General features: G+C 44.3%; 1 protein-coding gene across 2 annotated transcripts in view; it reads right to left on the reverse strand.

Moving 5' to 3' along the window:
• Positions 1–1919: 1919 nt before the first annotated feature.
• LOC127005219 (juvenile hormone epoxide hydrolase 1-like) overlaps positions 1920–23181 on the reverse strand; it is a 41019-nt gene continuing 19757 nt past the window's right edge. Inside the window, exons 1-10 of one of the 2 annotated variants that reach the window (XM_050873940.1) lie at positions 20000–20170; positions 16241–16420; positions 10976–11154; positions 10389–10618; positions 5703–5835; positions 4689–4891; positions 4093–4255; positions 3087–3164; positions 2798–2902; positions 1920–2123 (exon numbers count right to left, since the gene is read on the reverse strand). In XM_050873940.1, the coding sequence (XP_050729897.1) occupies positions 2024–2123; positions 2798–2902; positions 3087–3164; positions 4093–4255; positions 4689–4891; positions 5703–5835; positions 10389–10618; positions 10976–11154; positions 16241–16420 (1371 nt within the window). In that variant the 5' untranslated portion in view covers positions 20000–20170 and the 3' untranslated portion in view covers positions 1920–2023. Of the gene's footprint in view, positions 2124–2797; positions 2903–3086; positions 3165–4092; positions 4256–4688; positions 4892–5702; positions 5836–10388; positions 10619–10975; positions 11155–16240; positions 16421–19999; positions 20171–23181 lie in introns of those variants that run through there. The other variant, XM_050873942.1, reaches the window with a different exon arrangement.

Raw genomic sequence — 23181 nt, forward strand, 5'->3', positions numbered from 1 at the left:
TTTTCATGTGGAGCCCCGAGTTCCGGTATGGAAGTAGGTGGTGGACTCCATATCCCGTTAGTGGCGCCGTATTATAGACTTGCTAGACATGTGCTCCCCGTCTTACTTTATGACTGTGAGACACGGACTTAAATAGTTACTTGAAGAAGCGGATCGATGCCTTTGGTAATTAGTGTTTTCGCAGAATCTTGAGATATCGGTGGAATGACTTGTGTCCAAACAGCTATTACCCCATGAGACTGAATCGAGGCCTATTACCTACATAGTCCGTGAACGTCAACTCCTAAATAGGCACGTCGGACGTTACCTAGAAGCCAACCCTGCTCATTGGGCTGTCTCTCTAACCCTCAGTGGAGGACGCCAAGGGGACGCCCACAGAATTCATGACTTGAGCAAGTCGACAGATCCTGCCAGGTGGTACTCAGGATAGGAAGGGTGCCTGGACGGGGCTTGCTTGGAGGGATCCCCCAGGACATCGTAGAGTGGGCTAGGCAAGCCTTCCTGCTACCCCCCGTCGAATGCTCTTATTGATTGTTTGAGTTTACTGACACTGTACCTGAAGGTGAGTAGCCTGCCGCGTAGCCTTCAGCAGCCTTACAACAGCCACACAATAGATTACCAAGTTGTCTACTCTGCAGCTGCTGTAAATTCACTATAATATGCGTAAGTCAGACGTCCTGACAGCACTATTTTGATTATATTTATATATATATATATATATATATATATATATATATATATATATATATATATATATATATATATATATATATATATATATATATATATATATATATATATATTATATACATTATAATATTTCGTGCATACTATTTCGTGCATGTCTCAAATATGTGAAAATTTAGTACAAAATAAGTTTGGGCCGGGGCGGATGAAATGTGGAATATCAGCTGACTTGTTTGCCAACGTCAGAACCCATAAGCGCTGGGTTACTGCAGCTATCGTGTACTTGTGTAAAACCTTAAAATCATTCACGTTCATGTACTCATATGCACAGATATGATAGCTCAGTAGGCTACGCGTTATATTTGTGATGTGACGTCCATATGAATTCAAACGAAAACTGGTACCAGCGAGAAATAATTAAGATTGTACGTCCTTTTTTTTGCTGTTCATAGCGCCAGTAAATTATCTAGTGGGGCCTGGTTGAGAGGCCCGGGGGTATTTTATTGAAAGTGGCTGCCGTGATATGACTTGATTTGGTTTGCCCATGCTCTCCCCGGTGCTCCTCTTGACTAAAGCCGCTGAAGTTTAGGTGGATCGAGGATCTGAATCTGACAGCATGTGAGTAATCCCGCCACTCAACGATGGTGATAAGTTGGCGTTGTCTTGTGGCGGGATGTGAATCCGGGTCCTTGGGATCACCACGTCCACGCGATGACCACCGCCTTCCCATCCATAATCCTGACCATTACTGTCCAAGTGTTACGGGCTGTGATGCCTTCAGAAGTATATGTCAACACTTAGGAGGGTCTGAGAGTATAGAGGCGGTGGCTGAGGTGACGGAAGACGCTGCACGTTCGAGTGACACGTTACCGAAGAGGCCATATTAGTGACGTCCAGTCTTGTCTTTATTAACCAAGTCCCTTCCGAGCTGTGTTGCTGTCGAGCCTTATTGTTGTGGACCAACCCGATACGGAAAACCTCCCAAACTCACACAGCGAATGTGATGCCTCTTTGGCCGCCTGATTACTTCCCCGGCGGTGGCAACTCTTTCCAGGTAAGGATTAATTTCTTGTGTGTTTCGTGAGTCGCATATGTCGTGTGGAGGTGTGGAAAGGTGGAATTCAGTTCGTTACACAGAGAGAGAGAGAGAGAGAGAGAGAGAGAGAGAGAGAGAGAGAGAGAGAGAGAGAGAGAGAGAGAGAGAGAGAGATTAAATAAGTGAATCTAAAGCATACAGTGTGTAATACTTTATTATTATTCGTAACATATTTGGTAACAGAATTATTTACACAGGTAAATTTGGCCCGTGCAGGTTTGGGGGTGGGGGAGGGAAGGATCATTGCCGCCGTCGCACCTCCCTCACGAAGGTGTGGAAGTCGGCGGCCAGCAGGTGGGGACGCTCCATGGCGGCAAAGTGTCCGCCGACGGGGTGGTCTCTGCAAGGGGTGGAGGAATTGTTAAGTTTCAGCCCAATGGCCTTTTTTCCTAGAGATCATAATGCTCTAAACAGATCCTTCAAAAGATAAATCGTTATAGAAAAAGTTAAAGGTTGGGTTCCATGAACATAAAGGGTAGGGAACGCAAAGGCTAGATGGGGCAGCCTGACAGTTCTTTCCCCGTGGTCCTTACCCGCCCTAGTAATGGCTAACCATTAACCCGCTACAGCAGGGTGTGCCTAGGAAGCGGCCATTAATCCAGTAAAAAACTTAGTAAGGGCAGGATCGAACCCATGCCGCCAACCAGTATCGTAAAAAGTCGCACCTCCAAAGGAGTTACCGCGCCCCTAACGTTGCAAAGCTGAAAAACAGGACTCGTCTATAGACGTGTACAATTTTATGGTTATGAAAATACTCAGAAAAATGCATTTTCTGACACTTGGCAGCCAGTCATCACGCGACGAATGCATCGTAATCCTAAATACACTCAGCTTCGGCCATTGCATGGTGAAGGTAATTGTGCATATGCATGTGAAGCAAAGGCAATACTACAAAGAACGGCTTCCTTGCCCTTCCCCCTCAGTCTTACCCCACCACTCCGTGCCTCTGAGCGTGAGTACTTCCTTCCCCGCCAGATAGGGAGCAACCCTCCCCCTTCTCCCCACCAGCCTCACCTGTAGGTCACGATGTCATAGAACTTGTGGGCCATGAAGTTCTTGGGGTCGCAGGCGAGCTCCTGCGGGAAGACGGCGAGGCCGGCGGGCACACGGCACGGGATACTGACCATTGCGACGACGACGGTGACGATGGAGAGAGAGAGAGAGAGAGAGAGAGAGAGAGAGAGAGAGAGAGAGAGAGAGAGAGAGAGAGGTGATTTTTTTATATTTGAATTAACACAACTTTAGGGTGCAGCTTTAAGCTATTTCAAAATGGTGATTTGCTGTATAAAGTCGCTTTACTTACTTGTCAGTTGTTCGAGTGAAAAATCTGCTGAAGTTTTCTGTGTAGAACCGCATGCTGGACGTCATGGAGCCCGTGAACCTGTGGGGGATGGGAGGCACGGGCTAGAGCAGAGCTATTCAAACTTTTCTTACAGAGGCCCTACTTGTTACATACTGGGCACAACACTTAAAAAGCGTTAACTCCAATTTTCCTGAATTAAATTTTTCATAAGGAGCAGCGAGTATGTCACAGACGTAACGGCCTTCTGCCGCCCTTCCACCGAGGCCAGACTGGGAAAGAAGGTGACTCATTTCACGCCTCTAACCTTCCAAATACGGACAGTACATAAGAGTATTTCCATCGCCGGCGCAAATCCAATTGCATGACAGCGATTTGAAATATTGTGCACTTTAATGGGGGTTTGTTTTAGTTTCGATGGAGTCTCACACATTAAGGAAAAAAACCCGTGACATTCTGTGCAAGCGGGTCGTGTGGAAACACGGTCCTTAAAGGCATAAATAGTTGGCAAAATCAATGAAAGTAGTCATGGGATGGCTGACTAATTCATGAGTGTTAATTTGGACGGCGCTCCTCGGTGTAGTGGTTAAGACTGAATATCTATGCATTCAACACAATTGAATGAAAGAAATAAAACAAGGACATGGAGTTGTACTAGGGACACAGTGTCAGTGGCATGACCATCACTGTGGACCTTGTGAACAACTCCATTACCTGCATGGCAATTGCTGAAAGCGTTGTTGGGTCTTCCCTAAAGTTCCTGAATAAAGTTTGTTCTCTCATTACAGTAATATAAACATCAGGCAAAGTTAATCTGACAAAATAAAATTTGTGATGCTGTGCATCATTTTACTAGCCTATGAATTCATTCAGTTTATATACAAATCTCAGAATAATGTAAAGCTATTCTGATTCCACCGATTACAGACCCGTTACTTCTTTTTCTGTTTTCGCTGAACAGAGGCAGCAGGGGTAGGCAGGAGGCGCTGAGTGTGTGTGTGGCACCTACCAATAGACGCACACGTTGTCCAGCATCTCGTCGAGGGCTATCGGGAAGTCAGCCTGCAGGAGGCCGCCGTCGGGCAGGTGAGGGTTGTTTCTGTGTGTCCAGGTGCTGAACTTTTCCAGGACGTAGGCGGCCATGCTGACGGGGTGCTGGTTCAGGGCGGCGCCTGTGTGGGGGTGAAGATAATGGCTGCTGTCGTTGTTGTTGTTGTTGTTGTTCTTGTTCTTGTTATAATTATTATTATTGCTATTATTATTATTATTATTATTATTATTATTATTATTATTATTATTATTATTATTATTATTATTATTATTATTGCTATTATTATTATTATTATTATTATTATTATTATTATTATTATTATTATTATTATTATTGCTATTATTATTATTATTATTATTATTATTATTATTATTATTATTATTATTATTATTATTATTATTATTATTATTATTATTATTATTATTATTATTATCATTGGTAGTAGTAGTAGTAGTAGTAGTATAGTAGTAGTGGTAGTAGTAGTAGTATTGGTGGTACGATCAACATCACCATCATCAACAGTACTAGTGGAGGCGGCAGCGTCGCCCTCGTACCTATCGTGTCAGGCTTCGTGGCTTGGAGGTGCATGTAGCCGGTCTCCCGCAGGATCATTTTTAATTTGTCCATCATCGGGTAGAGTTTGTGTTGGTCCTCCTTGGCCACCAGCAGCCCCGCCGGGAGCACCGAGCCCAAGAAGGCCTTGAAGGTGCTGGCCATCATGACAGTTTTCACCATGTTGACGTGCACACCCAACACACTGCGGGGGAGGGAGGGCAGAGACATGCAGGAGGTGAAGGACTGAGCCACGGAGTCTAGCGCCACTAGGTCGGAAGAGCCAAGGAGCGGCACCAGTTTTTGTTGCGGTATTTCTCTGTTTGCTTTACCACTTTTACTCATTTACATATTTATTTAGGCAGCTGCATGCGTGGATTCTTTATTACCTGCTTCAGGCTACGGGAATGATCGCGTGTACATTATTCATACTTTATATTCGACACAACCGGAGAGAGAGAGAGAGAGAGAGAGAGAGAGAGAGAACTGCTCAACATTTTGCCAGTAACAAGGAAATACAAATGCAACAGGTTTTTAATTATGTGATAACCCCTCAGTGATCCGTGCAAACCCAGGTCCTGCTCTCTCTCTCTCTCTCTCTCTCTCTCTCTCTCTCTCTCACACACACACACACACGTTTGTTTTTTATATATTATAAATCTAATATTGCCAAGCTGTCTATCAATAATAATTAGTTATAGTAATTATTATTATTATTATTATTATTATTATTATTATTATTATTATTATTATTATTATTACTATTATTATTATATTAGTTATAATTAAAATTATTATTATAGTTATTATAATTATTATAAATATTATTGTAATTATTATTTTATTATTATTTTATTTTTATTTTATTATTATTATTATTATTATTATTATTATTATTATTATTATTATTATTATTATTATTATTATTATTATTATTATTATTATTATTATTATCATCAGTAGTAGTAGTAGTAGTAGTAGAGCATACTAAACAGTAGTGCAAGTAGAACACCCACTTGTCCGGGTAGAGTGTCGCCATGGAGGAGACGATCATGGAGCCCCAGTCGCCTCCCTGCGTGTAGAACTGCTCGTAGCCCAGCCGTTTCATCAGCTTCAGGAAGATTTGCGACGTCTCCAGGATGCCCAGACCTGTGCAGGACACAAGCTTGATGGAACATAGGTTCCATTGGTATTCAGCCCGCACGGGATTCAGCCCACGGAATTCAGCCCACACGGGATTCAGCCCACGCGGGATTCTGCCCACGGAATTCAGCCCACACGGAATTAAGCCCACACGGGATTCAGCCCACGGAATTCAGCCCACACGGGATTCAGCCCACTGAATTCAGCCCACACGGGATTCAACCCATGGAATTCAGCCCACGCGGGATTCAGCCCACGGAATTCAGCCCACGCGGGGTTCAGTCCACACGGGATTCAGCCCACGGAATTCAGCCCACACGGGATTCAGCCCACTGAATTCAGCCCACACGGGATTCAGCCCACGCGGGATTCAGCCCACACGGGATTCAGCCCACTGAATTCAGCCCACACGGGATTCAGCCCACTGAATTCAGCCCACACGGGATTCAGCCCACTGAATTCAGCCCACACGGGATTCAGCCCACTGAATTCAGCCCACACGGGATTCAGCCCACTGAATTCAGCCCACACGGGATTCAGCCCACTGAATTCAGCCAAAACGGGATTCAGCCCACACGGGATTCAGGCCACGGGATTCAGCCCACACGGGATTCAGCCCACACGGGATTCAGCCCACACGGGACTTAACTCACGGGCCCACACTGTTGAGTTGAATAGGGGTTTAATTGACATGGAACCCTTAGAAATATGACCATTTCTACTGAACGGATTTTTAGAAAAGAAAAGTAAATAACTTAAAGCAATATTATTCTTTGACTATTCATTATTTTTACAGTAGTTAGTGCTCTATTCGCCGAACCCAGCTTGCACCACGAGGAGGTTGAGCACCATAGCAAGCCTTTTATATATATATATATATATATATATATATATATATATATATATATATATATATATATATATATATATAGACACTCTCTAGAAAGGCGAAGGGTGCGAGGAGACTTGATCGAAGTTTATAAATGGATGAAGGGATTTAATAAAGGGGATGTCAATAAAATTTTGAGAGTGAAAGAGCCAGGTAGGACGCGTGGAAATGGTTTTAAGTTAGACAAATTCAGATTCAACAAAGACATAGGCAAGAATTGGTTCACTAATAGAGTGGTGGACGAATGGAACAGGCTTGGGAGCCATGTTGTGGGTGCCAATACCATAGATACATTCAAGAAGAGGTTAGATAAAGCCATGGATGGTGAGGTTAGGTGGGGTTGAGTGTACAGGAGCTGCCTTGTATAGGCCAACCGGCCTCTTGCAGACTCCTTACGTTCTTATGTTCTTATATATATATATATATATATATATATATATATATATATAAATATATATATATATATATATATATATATATAAAGGCTTGCTATGGTGCTCAACCTCCTCATATATATATATATATATATATAGATATATATATATATATATATATATATATATATATATATATATATATATATAGCTATATAAAAGGCTTGCTATGGTGCTCAACCTCCTCGTGGTGCAAGCTGGGTTCGGCGAATAGAGCACTAACTACTGTAAAAATAATGAATAGTCAAAGAATAATATTGCTTTAAGTTATTTACTTTTCTTTTCTAAAAATCCGTTCAGTAGAAATGGTCATATTTCTAAGGGTTCCATGTCAATTAAACCCCTATTCAACTCAACAGTGTGGGCCCGTGAGTTAAGTCCCGTGTGGGCTGAATCCCGTGTGGGCTGAATACCGTGGCCTGAATCCCGTGTGGGCTGAATCCCGTGTGGGCTGAATTCAGTGGGCTGAATCCCGTGTGGGCTGAATGCAGTGGGGTGAATCCTGTGGGCTGAATTCAGTGGGCTGAATCCCGTGTGGGCTGAATCGTGTGGACTGAACCCGCGTGGGCTGAATTCCGTGGGCTGAATCCCGCATGGGTTGATTCCCGTGTGGGCTGAATCCCGTGTGGGCTGAATCCCGTGTGGGCTGAATCCCGCGTGGGCTGAATCCCGCGTGGGCTGAATCCCGCGTGGGCTGAATCCCATGTGGGCTGAATTCCGTGTGGGCTGAATTCCGTGGGCTGAATTCAGTGGGCTGAATCCCGTGTGGGCTGAATTCAGTGGGCTGAATCCCGTGTGGGCTGAATTCCTTGGGCTGAATCCCGTGTGGACTGAACCCCGCGTGGGCTGAATTCCGTGGGCTGAATCCCGCGTGGGCTGAATTCCATGGGCTGAATCCCGTGTGGGCTGAATTCCACGTCCACCTGGAACATAGTACGCACGGCGGGGGGCGGCGAGAAGGCGGCAGGGGCAAGAGGTGGGGAAGGGGCCCGAGTGGGGAGCAGCGACGAGGAAGTTGTGGCAGGGAAAGGAGCGGATGCGGAGGTGGAGGCGAGGGCGGGTAAGGAGCAGGAGCCGGGGAGGTCCTGTCACGAACTGGACCTGTCTGAAAGTTGTATGCTAAGGCATGCGATGGTGTCGCGCAAAAACAACGCCCGCTTTTTGTGATTGGAGACGAGCCCCCCCCGCGAGCCTTCCTCTACGCACTTTCCCTGTGAGGCGGAGAGCACGCACAGGGGCTATCGTTACCTCACCCGTACAACCATGTTTCAGGCCTCTCTTCCCCTCAGAGGCTAAACGTTAATGGTAGGTTTCCCATGAACGTTACCCGCTGCCGATCCTTCTGTGTAATGTAGTAGTAGTAGTAGTTTTTGTTGTATTACTGTTGGTGTTACAGTTATTATTATTATTATTATTAGTAGTAGTAGTAGTAGTAGTAGTATTCGTGTCTTTCAATACTTTGACCATATTCATATCACTTTACGTACACCATTGTCGCCACACACACACACACACACACACACACACACACACACACACACACACACACACACATGGTTGTTAGGAATTATGATATTAATAGAAAAATAGAAAGCGCTAGTGCAATCTAAACAAGAGACAGGGAGCAGCTCATAAAAAAGCCGCCCGGCCCATGACTATTCGTGTAGTGGACCTTCGATCTGAGCATATGGCAGAAATAACATTCCCGCGCGTGTGTTGGAAGAAAGAGAAATAATCATTGAAGAAAGTGTCTCTTTACGTTTTCGTATAATTGATAACACGTGATAATGTGACTCACTTTTGGGGGCAGCGAGTAACGTCCGCTGTGGGAAAGAGTGCACTTTAGCTATAATCCTACCGCAACCTAGTACTGTTCCAGCACCTTCCCTGCAGCTACTTCAGTCACCACCACCACCAGTACCGTTAGGAACAGAGTACGGTCCTCTGGGGGAAGCATATACACACTGTCTATTAACACTCTAAAGCAACATTACACTACTCGTCCAGCCTTTCCGTCGCCACCACCACCACCACTACAGCCATCACTATCAGTACCTATCTGCTAAGAGGCAAGTAATGGCCACTATGTATGTGTGTATGTATGTATGTATGTATGGGTATTATTCCTAACAAATTTTACTAGAGCACAGCACCATGACCCCTGCCGCCAAGTTTCCTGCCCGCACCGCCTCTGACAGTACTATCATAATCGCTACATCTTAATAATCACATTCCTCTGCTCAGCGTCCTCGACCACCCACATTTCTCCCTCTGAACGCACCTCATGTTACTCTTGCTCCCTTCCCCACCACCTCTCCCCCTCACCTCTCTCCCTTACCCCACGTCATGTTACTCCCGACTCTTCCCCCACCAGCTCTCCCCCTCACCTCTCTCCCTTACCCCACGTCATGTTACTCCCGACTCTTCCCCCACCAGCTCTCCCCCTCGCCTCTCTCCCTTACCCCACGTCATGTTACTCCCGACTCTTCCCCCACCAGCTCTCCCCCTCGCCTCTCTCCCTTACCCCACGTCATGTTACTCCCGACTCTTCCCCCACCAGCTCTCCCCCTCGCCTCTCTCCCTTACCCCACGTCATGTTACTCCCGACTCTTCCCCCACCAGCTCTCCCCCTCGCCTCTCTCCCTTACCACACCTCAAGCTACCCCCGAGTCCCCCCCCTCTTCCCCCATCAACTTTCCACCCTCACGTTCAGCCTCATCTTATAAACCACTCCTTTCGCCTTCTTACTTCATCGCCACCCTCACGTCAATCATCTCTCCAGCACCATCTCAAACTCACCTCACTTCAGTACCTTTAATTAATTTCCGTCTCGCCTACCTCTCTATATCAAGGTGCTACACTTGATCGTTCTCTTCTCTGTGTTAACCCTCCGCCTGTTACTCATCCCCACCATCGCATCATACGCATCTCGCTTTTGTATCTTGACTTTCTTTTCCAGCGCTCGTCGCTCAACCCCGAGACACACTAACATCCTTGCCATTTCTCTCTTAACCTCAATCAGTGACACTGCCTCAATCCTCGGCTCAGCGTCATCTGAGAGAGGCGGAGGACGAGTACCAACACGCGGGACAGGGAAAGGAGGAAGAAAGTGAAAGTGCAGAACCTGCAAGGCTTTTACGTTAAACCCTCGAAAAAAAGTTGAGTTCCATGACCTTTTGGTTGTTGAGAGAGAGAGAGAGAGAGAGAGAGAGAGAGAGAGAGAGAGAGTCAATCACCTTGTTTAGAAGACGCCTGCGAGAACCCGTAGCCTGGTATGGATGGGCAGATCACCTCGAACGCCACTCCGCTCCCCTCCTGCTCCGTGGTCATTAGCGGAAGGATGTTGTAGAACTCGACCACCGAGCCTGGCCAGCCGTGGACCATCAGCAGGGGCAGGACAGTCACTCCAGGCCCCGGCTTCGCCGCCGCCCGCAGAAAATGAATGTCTAGTCCCTCGATCTTGGTCCTGTTGATACCGGGTTTAGGAGAGAGGCCGTGTTTGGAACATCAATATGTGAGAGGAATGGAAATTAAATACTGGGCTTGACATGGGGAGGTACGACGGTTGAAAAATTCTAATGACTCTTTAGAATAAAACGTGGACTGGAACAAATAGCAGATGTATGGACAATGCAAGTAACAGAGTGGCAGCCCAGAAACTATAGGAGTCAGAGAAGACAAAACAGAGAGATGAAATTAGAACTTTGACTGAGAAGTAAACGTTGGGAAAGGCTAACAATAACTGCCTTTGATTAGGCACAACGAAAAAGGAAACATCGTTTTGCTTAGTGTCACCAAGACAAGTTAGTGCGGGGGTTCGTACTTGAAGTGTGGGTATGAGTTGAGCCGAGCCTCCCTCTTCTTCCAGTCATACTTGGTCCGCCAGTACTTGACCACCTCGTCCAGGGTGGCATCGTTGAACCCGTAGGTGAAGTTGGCGCCTTCGAGAGCCGGTGTTAGGCGGAGGGGCATGGACAGACGCATCTTCAGGTCATCAAGATCCTGCGGAAGGAAGGGGGGTTGAAGCGCGGCGTTGGACGAGACACAAAGTCCTGCTTGACTCAGGATTTCAAAGAGGCACTTCTTTAAGCAGGTGTGCCATGGCACCGGTACACCACTAACTGCGTCACTGAGGCTACCACTACCAAAACGAGGAGTAGTTGCAATAATAATAAAGATAATAATGATGATGATAATAATAATAATAATAATTATTATTATTATTATTATTATTATTATTATTATTATTATTATTATTATTATTATTATTTTTATCATTATTATTATTATTATTATTATTATTATTATTATTATTATTATTATTATTATTATTATTATTATTTTATTATTACTATTACTACTACTACCACTACTACTATTACTACTACCATTACTACTACTACTACTATTACTATTATTGTCATAATTATTATTAATATTATTGGCAGTAGTAGTATCATCATCATCATCAGCAGCAGCAGCAGCAGCAGCAGCAGCAGCAGCAGGGGTGGTGTCACTCTAGCAATACATGGTCTTGTCACTGGCATCAGCGGCAAAAAGGAAAGATTAGCCGCCCACACGTGACCTGCCAGTAATGGTGACGCGGCACACACACACACACACACACACACACCGCTCCGGTAACTCAATTGGTAGAGCGCTGTGCTGCAAGGCTTCACGGCCAAACAGGCGGTGGTTCGAGCCCCGCTCAGGCCGGATTCTTTCCGTTGGTAAGAGTGGTTACTGTCCCCCTTGAGCAAGGGGGATGGGGTCTGTGGTGTGTGAGGTCCTGGCAGTACCCAGAGATCGACGATAATGAGCATGCACTTGCTCACGTCGGGCTGGTATCTGCTGGCGAAAGCGAGTCCAACTTGTGATCAGGCCGTGGTGAATTACACACACACACACACACACACACACACACACACAACACACACACACACACACAAACACACACTCCTGTCCTACTACACGTAGATTACTAGTAGTAGCGATAGTAGACACCCTCGCCATAGACCGACAGGTGTTCTGGTGTTTGTTCTTCCTATGTATTCCTATGGAGAGAGAGAGAGAGAGAGAGAGAGAGAGAGAGAGAGAGAGAGAGAGAGAGGAGGTGGAGTGGGGGGAGGGAAGGAGCAAAGAGGCAGCGCTTTGCAGAATCATCTTGGAGTGGCAGATAACGCTGGCCTTGACGCCGTGTCCTGTGCTGAGCTGTTCCTAAGGGAGACGCTCACCCTGTTGGCGGGACTGGTCCTTGCCCTGCTACTTGCTGGCTCCTTGCTATTATTATTGTTATTATGACTACTACTACTACTAGTACTACTACTACTACTACAACTACTACTACTACTACTACTACTACTACTACTACTACTGCTGCTGCTATTACTGTTATTACTACTATTATTTGTAGAAGTATTGTTAATAGCATTATTATTATTATTATTATTATTAGTAGTAGTAGTAGTAGTAGTAGTAGTAGTATTGTTATTATTATTATTATTATTAATTTCATCATCGTCATCGTCATCATCATTGCTGTCAATATCAAAATCATCGCAGTGAACGATGCATTACAGTGCCTGAATGTGAAGAGCTACACTGTTTCCCGGGCGATCAATTTCCTGGTGGTGTCTGTGCTTTCATTTTCCCAGGCGGCGCCCGACCACCCCGATCTGCCCGACCTGCCCGCCTTGGGCATGCAGGCTGACTGATTATGGTAATAAGAACAGGAATACTGATGATGATGACAACAAGAACAGCAATAATAATAATATTAATATTAATAATAATAATAATAATAATAATAATAATAATAATAATAATAATAATAATAATAATAACAATAGTTGTATTCAGTGTTGATGTTCATATTATAGTTAGTGATAAAAATTACCCGTATTATCACCATCATTATTAGAATTGTCATCATATTCATTAACGTTAATCTTCATGTTATTATCAGTAATCAAGATTATCCTTAATATTGTCAGTATAAGCATCTTCATCATTATCATTAATGCACTCATCGTTATCATCAGCATCATTATCATCATTATCTTCAGCAGCAGCAGCAGCAGCATTATTTTCTATTATTATAATTATTATTATTATTATTATTATTATTATTATTATTATTATTATTATTATTATTAATATCATTAACATTGTCCTTATTATTTACTACTATTATTATTTTTTTCTAGGTACAGGTGAAGGCATACGGTATAGTTGCGCGTGGCCTCAGTGCTAATTTCCGCCGCATTGGCCCTTGAGTCTGTGGTGAGATGAACCCAGCACCCGGGACACCGGGCCAGTGTGACTTTCGGGTTACCACAGTTTACCTTCCCCAGGTTCTACAGGTACCCATTGTTGTTGTTGTTGTTGGTGGTGGTGGTGGTGGTGTTAACATTATTATGACGTTTTCGTCATCAATTTTGGTGAAACAGTTAATCGGAGTTGTAGTCGTAATAGCTGCAGTAGTATAGTCGGTTCACCCAAGTCTGGAGTGAGCATTGTCGTGCGCTGGCAACCTGCTTTCACACGGCGCGTCCGATTTCGTGGATACTGTAAGCTACCTACGCATAGTAAACAATCGTCAGCGTCAATAATATGCAGGCAGCAATAACAAATACCGTCAATTATAGTCGAATGTAAGTAAAAAAAATATTAGTAACGTTGCAAACAGCTGTTTTGTTAATTTACAAGATCGCTGATTAATTATGATTATTAAACAGCTTTGAAGCTGTCCACCACCGAGAAAATTAGCTGTCTTTATATTAATAAAACAGCTTTTTCCGACAGTACTAATATTTTTTAACTCAAAATCGACTATAATTGACGGTATTTGTTATTGCTGCCTGCATATTATTGACACTGACGATTGTTTGTTATGCGTAGCCTACTTTCAGACTTGGGTGAACCGACTTTTATTTTATAGTAGAAGTAGCAGTAGTAGTAGTTCTAGTAGTAATAGAATTTGCATTAGTAAGTAAAAATTATGGTGGTAGTAGCAGTAGTACCGTAGCAGTGGTAGTAGTAGTAGTAGTAGTAGTAGTAGTAGCAATAGTAGTAGTAGTAGTAGTAGTAGTAGTAGTAGTAGTAGAAGTAGTAGCAGAAGTAGTAGTAATAGTAGTAGTTGTAGTAGTAATAGTAGTTTTTGTTGTTGCCGCAAAACAAGTTGTTTTTGTTGTTATTGTAGTAGTGGTTGGTGTATAGTATAGGAATGCTGCCTGCAGAGGAGAAATCAGTGTAGGAATGAGAACTGACTTGACTGACGTCTTTCTATTGCATAAATTTGAGATGATATATATATATATATATATATATATATATATATATATATATATATATATATATATATATATATATATATATATATATATATATATATGGTAAGTGAAGCGCCCTTGGGGGTATGTGCGCCCCTGGTAGGGTGCTCGCGCTGGTCGGCTCGTCACCTGCCAGGCAGGCAGCGGCATTAGAGGAAAAAGCAGTTAATTTCCTGCATTTGCTCAGCCGCTCACATTTTTTTTGTTGATTTGAAAGTTGTTTATCGAGAAACATTAGCACTCAATGCAAAAAATGGTTGCAACTTTTGCTGGTTTCCAGTTTTACAACTTCCTTCAACAGGAACGTTTCCTGTCTTCTCATATTCATGGACATCTGTTCTTCGTTATGCGTATTTTTAAAAATTTGATGGAACTTTTAATAAGAGTTACTCTAAAAGTACTCAAACAGGTGTCAGCCTATTCACAGTCTTACCGGGTCTCGGTGTGGTCCTGAACGTGGAAAACTGTAGATATTATCTAATCTTTATTGAGAGAGAGAGAGAGAGAGAGAGAAAATTGTGCGTGTGTGTGTGTGTGTGTGTGTGTGTGTGTGTGTGTGTGTGTGTGCTGTGGTCACTTCTTGTGGATGTGTTTTTTTTCTACTAAGTTCGGCTTTCCCTTCCGAGTGTTGCCTGCCCACACCAAGCCTGTCGTGCCAGCATGCGGCGGGTTTGAAGTGCTGATGGTGGTGATGATGATGGGGGGGTGGCAGTGAGGGGGATGGGGAGCGGTAATGATGTGTGAGTAGTGACGATAATAACAGGTAGTTCTGGCATATAAAGTGACTATAACCATGAAAAGCGAAGCGGAAGCGAAGATAAAAAGAGAAGTAAGAGAGGTGATGACTCTAGTAATGATAGACTAAAAGCGGCAATGAATAACGGTGAACAAGTGCAAGGAAAAGGAGACTGACGTTGGATGAAAGAATAATAACAGGCGGACATGACCACAACGGACGCCAGTAATTATGGCGGCAAACACCAGTAACATTAACAACAATTTTGGAGTTGATAATGAGGAGACTGACGGAACTCATACTTACGATGATAATAATGATAATGATGATAATAATGATGGTAAATATAAAAGTAGTGATAATAACACCAGTATGTGCAGACTAGTCAGTGATGTCTCTTATACTGGCGAGTTAATGATCGCAGTGACGCATTTTCCCACAGACTGACCTGGGGATCAACAAGGCCACGTGACCTCTCTAGCGGGTGTTTTACGCAACAAAAAGTAGCTGAGGGGAGCAGGTTAGCTTCCGGCGTTAAAAAAGTTGCTTAGCGTTATATTCTTAAACATTTCGGTGTCCAGGCTCACATGTTTGACAAGGCTTTCGTTGAAGTTTTAAACATTCCCAGGGATAGCTTTAGAACCCTGGTGTTAGTGTGACATTTCTCCTGTACCATGACCCTAAAAAATCATTACTAATCGTCTGCATGATCTCCTTTTTGGAAACAGTTGATGTGAGAGGTGGAAGCGTCTGAGAATACCAACCTTAGCTTTAATTTCCTGTACAGTGGAATAAGAAATCGTGCATTCCTACTCCCCAAGTCTCAGGGACTGTAATAAGAGCAACATCAACATTAACAACAAGAACAACACCATCACTAGCAAGAACAACAAACATTAACATCGCTAACAACGACGATAATAGCCCTTTATATCAATTTAATAGAAAACTAGCGAGCACTGGCCATTATTTAGCACTCGGGTATTAAAACAGGTGGCTGGGCAGGCAAACATTAACTAACCGCCTTGGGAACGTCAATCTTGAAGGGCCTGATGCTGGTGTCTTCAGGGCGGGGTTGTCCTGGGCCCCACCATGGGTTAGGGTCGAGGTAGGGCATTGGGGGGTCCTGCATGAACTGCCACACCAGGTACCCAACCAGCGCTGCCACCAGGCCCAACACCAACCGGCTGACCATCCCCATCTGAGGGAGGAGGAGAGAAGTGGATTATGCAGTGGTAGTGTGGAGGTGAGGAGAGAGAGAGAGAGAGAGAGAGAGAGAGAGAGAGAGAGAGAGAAACAAAACAAAAAATCATACACGTAGATACAGATGAAAAAATAAGAAAAAGCGAAACCAGAAACGAGGCAATGGCACAAAAAGCACACACAAAAAAGGTTATAGAGAATATATAAAAAAAAACGAAACCAGAAACGAGGCAATGGCACAAAAAGCACACACAAAAAAGGTTATAGAGAATATATATAAAAAAAAACGAAACCAGAAACGAACGAATCGCAAAAATAAACTTGCAAAAAACGTTCGGACAGAGAGAGAGTATGTGTGTGTGTGTGTGTGTGTGTGTGTGTGTGTTATTTTACAGCCCGGAGTAGCCATGGCCCTGCGCGGGGGTGTAGTGGGGCCAACAGCAGCAGGACGCAACCATTTTAAAGAATTTACACACGCGGGCTGAGACTGCACCTCATTACCCATTAGCCGGGGCACGGGAGGAACCTGCTGCAGGGCCTCCCTCTCAGGGGCTCCAACAGTGCCTCCTCCACGCTTATCCTTCGTAATAGCGGACCACCTGGATTTTTATTTCGATAGCAATTTAAATTAGAAACCCCAACCTCCACCCAACCCTAAACCCTCTACCTCAACCTACACCCAACCCTGAAGCCTCTACCTCAACCTCCACCCAACACTAAAGCCTCTACCTCAACCTCCACCCAACACTAAAGCCTCTACCTCAACCTCCACCCAACACTAAAGCCTCTACCTCAACCTCCACCCAACCCTAAAGCCTCTACCTCAACCTCCACCCAACCCTAAAGCCTCTACCTCAACCTCCACCCAACCCTAAAGCCTCTACCTCAACCTCCACCCAACACTAAAGCCTCTACCTCAACCTCCACCCAACACTAAAGCCTCTACCTCAACCTCCACCCAACACTAAAGCCTCTACCTCAACCTCCACCCAACCCCATAGCCTCCACCTCAACCTCACTCCCCTCCACCCTCAACCCCCAACCCCTTAATTTCAACGTATCATATTATCACCGCGCCACACAGCCTCCATCCCCAACTCGCCCCCTCCCCGCCCCTCCTATCACTCTGCCCCTCATCCCTTAACCACCACCTCAACTCCCGTCTCTCCCCCCCCCCCCCCCTGTAATCTCCATGGGTAGACAAAGAAACTTAACACACACACACACACACACACACACACACACACACACACACACACACACACACACACACACACACACACACACACACACACACACACACACACACACACACACACACACATATTATACATCAAAGTTCTTCATAATGAATTATAATATTCTAGATTTTTTCTTTAAAGATTTTTTTCACGCACCAAGGCGAAGACATCCACCATCTCCCGACGCGACTAGTATATAAAAGAACTTTCTTCTCTAGACACTCTGGTTTGCACTGAATCTATTAAATAGGGCGGTGCCTGAGCGTAACTTACCCTGGAGCCGACTTGGCCACCCTGGTGCAGAATGGCCAGAACCTCACCTCTCCCTCCTTGATGACTTCTTCTTTGAAACACTTGTGACACGTCTTTCTCATTTCAATATTACTTGTTTTTTGTATTCATTTGTTTTCTTGAAGGGCACGGCCACAGTGGTGCGGTGACTGTCGTCGGGGCCGTAACTTGTAAAGACTTGAAATGTTTATATTCTTATGACTTCACCACTACCTTGTCTCTCCGGTTCACACATTGTTTATTGTGATGTGCGACACACACACACACACACACACACACACACACACACACACACACACACACACACACACACCGGTTCGCTCTGTTTCTCTGTAACTCCTGATATGTGTTTAATTAAATAGACAAGGAGAAAGTTCATTTTTTGTATCGTTCAGGCAAGCGGTTTCCACAAGCAGCTTTGCCTCTGGACCTGGAGTCTTTGTTTCTTAACATTCCTCTTATTGTTCTCTTTTCTTTCCTTCTTGTTATCGCCCCTCCCCCTTTTCCTCGCTCCACCGCATCTGCTAACACACACACACACACACACACACACACACACATACGCACTTCTTCTCCCACATTTTGCGCGTCTACCTACACACGTGGCGCACCCACCCACACCTGCACCCACACAACTGCCTTGCCCCGCGCAGCCCCGCGCCTCAGTGAAGAAGTCAACTCATCGCTTCATCACAAGACATTTTTTGGCTCCGATGAGAAACACGTATTTCATATTTCCGTCAGCATGACATCTTGAGATCATAAGTGAGTAGGAAAATCATATAATTTATGAATTTACTTAAATCGTGTTTCGATGCCTCATGTAAACCTCTTAAGAATTTTAATCAGAGGTTGTATTACCTATGATATATAAATCAAATCAAGCCAAGACTTAAATGAGAAATGAAATGAATAAGGTTATTGTGATTGTTCACTACTTCGCAAGGAAACCCGCACAACGCACCTTCACATTCACCAACTCAAACTAAAGTGTTCTCTGTTGACAGCCTAGCAAAAAAACCTGCGCTACCACTTCTCGGTTTTCACATGCTATAAAAAAATTCCTGCAATATCATTAGTTCTTTGAATTTGGTATCAGTTTGGTTTCCTGTTCGACACACTGAGAACTATCACCACAGGGATCTCGTCGGTGGCTGGCGTGCTCAGCGGCACAGACTCGTTTCTCCCGCCACGATTTGTATTTTAAACCGGAGCGGGCAAGGAATCCAACAGAACCATCCCAGTCCACAAATGCATTTCCAGTGCAACACGGCTTGGCACCAGCGAGGGTTTGTCGCGGCCATCTGGCGGGTGGCGTGGTGAGGCCTGCGTCGCGCTATGAAGCGTCCCATGTATCAGAGGCCCAAAAGCCACAATTGAGTTTAACATCCACCGAGGCCACACACCTCTTGGTGTCAGGACGTAACACCTCGACTCTATCTCTCACATGCTGTGTAGCGACGTGTCGAGCTTTTATTTCAATATTTAATTAACGATGTTAACTGTGGATGAACGGCATGTAACTATCCACCAACCCTCTCACTCACTCACCCACAGCACAATAATAGACATTTCCCCTCTGATCCCCCTTCCTGCCTGGTTCGCTCGTTTCACCCTTCCCCGACGAGGCTGTCCTGCAACAAGCCATTTAGTCACATTGCCTAATTCATCTGTAGCACTACCGGTGTAGCTTATGAATCATTCACCGGGATGCCGTGTTTACGCTTCGTGGCGAAACTATACGTAACTAATATGACAACACAGGCTTTGGTTAAATCCACACTCCTTCAGGCTATTGACACACACACACACACACACACACACACACACACACACAGAAGGAAAGGATGGGTGAATGTAGATATGGAAACGGGACTATTAGAGCTTAGCTCGGGCCCGGTAGATTAGAAAATTTAATAGGTAAATACACACACGCACACACACACACACACACACACACACACACACAGTTGATACTAAGCTTACACAGCACACCCAGTGAACAGTGCGGCAGACCGGGAGGAACACACCTCTTGCAACCTTACCTGAGTGGAAGAAAAAGAGAGAAAGGAGGAGAGAGAACAAGAGGCAGGGGGCAGAGTGTGAAGTCGTGCTGGCTGGTAGATCTCTGATTCGTGCGCAGGCCCTGGCTGGCGAATTCAGCGGATCCCTGCCCTCCGCCCTCTCACTCGCGCTGCTTGGTGGATACTGGCAGTCATCCGCCTCTAGGGCCAACCAGTGCCACAGTCAGCGCGCAGCGTTATCCTGACCTTGAAGTTTGGGGGTGCCTGGGGAGTAGTACCCAGGCCAGGGGTGTCTGGGTATGCCACCTCAGGGACGGGGACGGGACTGTGTGTGTGTGTGTGTGTGTGTGTCAATAGCCTGAGGGGTGTGGACCTAGCCTTCGAACCTTGCACTTATCGCCTTAGCAACGCCTTTACCTGATGGTGCGCATAAATACTGGAGCCGTGCATTCGTGCCTAGGGAGCCGTGCCCCGCCACACGGGGCCACACACTTCAAAAGCACAACTGTTTAAGCCCATTAATGCCCATTACTACAGTCTTAATTTCGATGATGAGTTATTTTCACAAGCTAGATTCAATTGCTGTCACAGTGAAATTTGACAGTATTTATTACCCCAGTGACGCAGCAAGCTTGTTGTATCAGTGGACATGCCAAACCATGAACCATACTTACAGGCTGTGAACCACAGTTTAGAAAGGTGGGAAAGGTTATACGAATGAAAATCAAAAGATTATTGGACTGGGCTATGCCAGCAATGTTTCAAGATCGTAAATACGCCGTTGTTCTGATTCTAAAATGCATACATTAGACGATGTAACTACTTCACACGAGGGGCAGCTGCATGAGGCCGGAAAATGCTTGTTGGCCCGATGGTGATTTTCCGGCATTCGTAATTAAGGTAGCGCTATGGTCGAGAGTAGATGTACACATTAAGAATTAATAAAAAATAGCTATCAGCAGCTAAGACTTGAAATTAATAGGATATATTCAGTGATGATTGCATAATTGAATAAAGAAATGCATGGTGTCTTGCAGTGTCATGACAGCATGACAAAATTTATGAAAATCATGACACAGCCAATATTACATGTGTGACAGAAAGATGCTTATGTATGCATGTACTTATTTATAGGTTTAGTTTTTTTAAACTCCTCGTAGTTCATGAAATGTCGCCAGTGCTTTATCATGCATGACCGCTCATTGCGAAAAACATGCAGTTTACTCCAACTTGCACGCCTGCTATTTGGTTTTGAAAAAAAAAAGCATCCTATACGATTGTTGTATCTATCATCCTGAACAAACATGCCAAAGCACAAGGAAATATATTAGTTTTGAATTCTCTACGAATTTTTATAAGAAAAAAAATCATGTTTTGAGATATCGACATTTAAAGTTTTATAATGTCTGTCTCGATCTCTCTGTATTTACTCATTTTCAATGATTTCCATATATTTCTTATATCAGCTTATATAGATATTCCTCACAGAGCCGTCAAATTATTTCAGTATTTACTACTGTTTTTAGTGGGGATATCGCCATGGGGTAGCAGTATACAAACCACTCAAATGTACTTTTACCGGTAAATTTCATTTACCTTACTCCTGGGGGTCATCAGAAAGTTACTTCACAGGATACTTTTTTTTTTTCTTTTTTTAGCCAGCAGGGGGCACTTCCCCTCCCTCCATAACATTTCCTCACCAATCACACTTGCCTAGGCCAGGTCACCGCCCCTAGGAACATAAGTTTCTGCTTGGTGGGAGGGAGGGAGCGTTATTAGGGTTTACAGAAAGCGCTAGATACCCGGTGTTGCCTGCCGGCTCCACCCTATGTGAACATTTTACAGAGCGCACACAGCCTCTGAACAAGGCATAACAGCCCGTACATACCCAGGAATACAGGCCGATGGCGCGTCATTGGGTTAATTAAACCCCTGTCCCTTTAGACGGCCAAAGTAGGGGACAGAGTAGAGAGATGACATTTTATTTTCATTTCTAGGATATTTTTGGATAATTTTAGCATGCAAATATGCAGGAATTGCTGAGGAGGTAAAATATCGATTTTTCACCGATGCTCGACCATAACGGTACCTTAAGCTCTCATCTGCGGAATCGAACTTTTGACCGATGATGTGCCAGACGTTAGTGACTCCATACAAGGTGTTATACCAAGAAGTGTGGACTGAATCATATCGTATATTCGATATACGGTCTATAACTCTTACACTCTGAATGTATGGAACAGAGTTTTTCAGCTCACTGCATTCACAGAGAGTTACATAATTAATGAGAACCATCGAGTGGCTTATTCTTAGCTTGGGAAACCGGAGGATGGAACAGGAGAGGTCGTGGTGATTTGCCTGTATGGACGAAGGGTTGTACTTGCGGGTGTCTGCAGACTGAACGACGCTTTAGAAATATGTGCTCTCTTTTAGACCTAAAGAACACATTGTTTCAATACGCCGAACACGACATTTAGAATAATTCACGACACTGCACCTATGTATGTATAAGGATAAGAGTCACTGGCGGGAATGATGCATGCTCTGAGGCATTATATGTTACAATATTTAACCTGCTTCTTGAGTTACGTTTTATGCTTCCAGTATTTTGTTTCACTTGTTTGTTGCTTCTGCATTTTACTTCTAATTTTCCTTGTTCCCATTTATATGAAGTATTTTCAGTGTTATCTTCTCATCACTTTATTGTGTTTGTTTTGTGTTTTACTTCTGATCTATTTTGTTATCATCTATTCCTAGCCTTTATGTATTTTTTGTGTTATATATTTTTATAAGTTTATTTGTTACCAAGTGCCTTCGCAGGATCATGGGGTATCGCTGGAATGACCCCCCCAAACAAGCTCCCACCCAGGACCCACTCACCTGCCTTATTGTAGTGCATAAACTCTTCGACCCCCCCCCCTCCCTCTCTCTCTCTCTCTCTCTCTCTCTCTCTCTCTCTCTCACTCTCTCTCTCTCTCTCTCTCTCTCTCTCTCTCTCTCTCTCTCTCTCTCTCTCTCTCTCTCTCTCTCTCTCTCTCTCTCTCTCTCTCTCTCTCTCTCTCTCTCTCTCTCTCTCTCTCTCTCTCTCTCTCTCTCTCTCTCTCTCTCTCTCTCTCTCTCTCTTAAAATAATTACATAAACAACAGAAAGGCGATCAGAAGTGGAATTGGACCCTTAACAAACAACGACGGTGCACTAGTGAC

Source organism: Eriocheir sinensis, chromosome 29, assembly GCF_024679095.1.
Source record: "Eriocheir sinensis breed Jianghai 21 chromosome 29, ASM2467909v1, whole genome shotgun sequence".
Classification (NCBI taxonomy): domain Eukaryota; kingdom Metazoa; phylum Arthropoda; class Malacostraca; order Decapoda; family Varunidae; genus Eriocheir; species Eriocheir sinensis.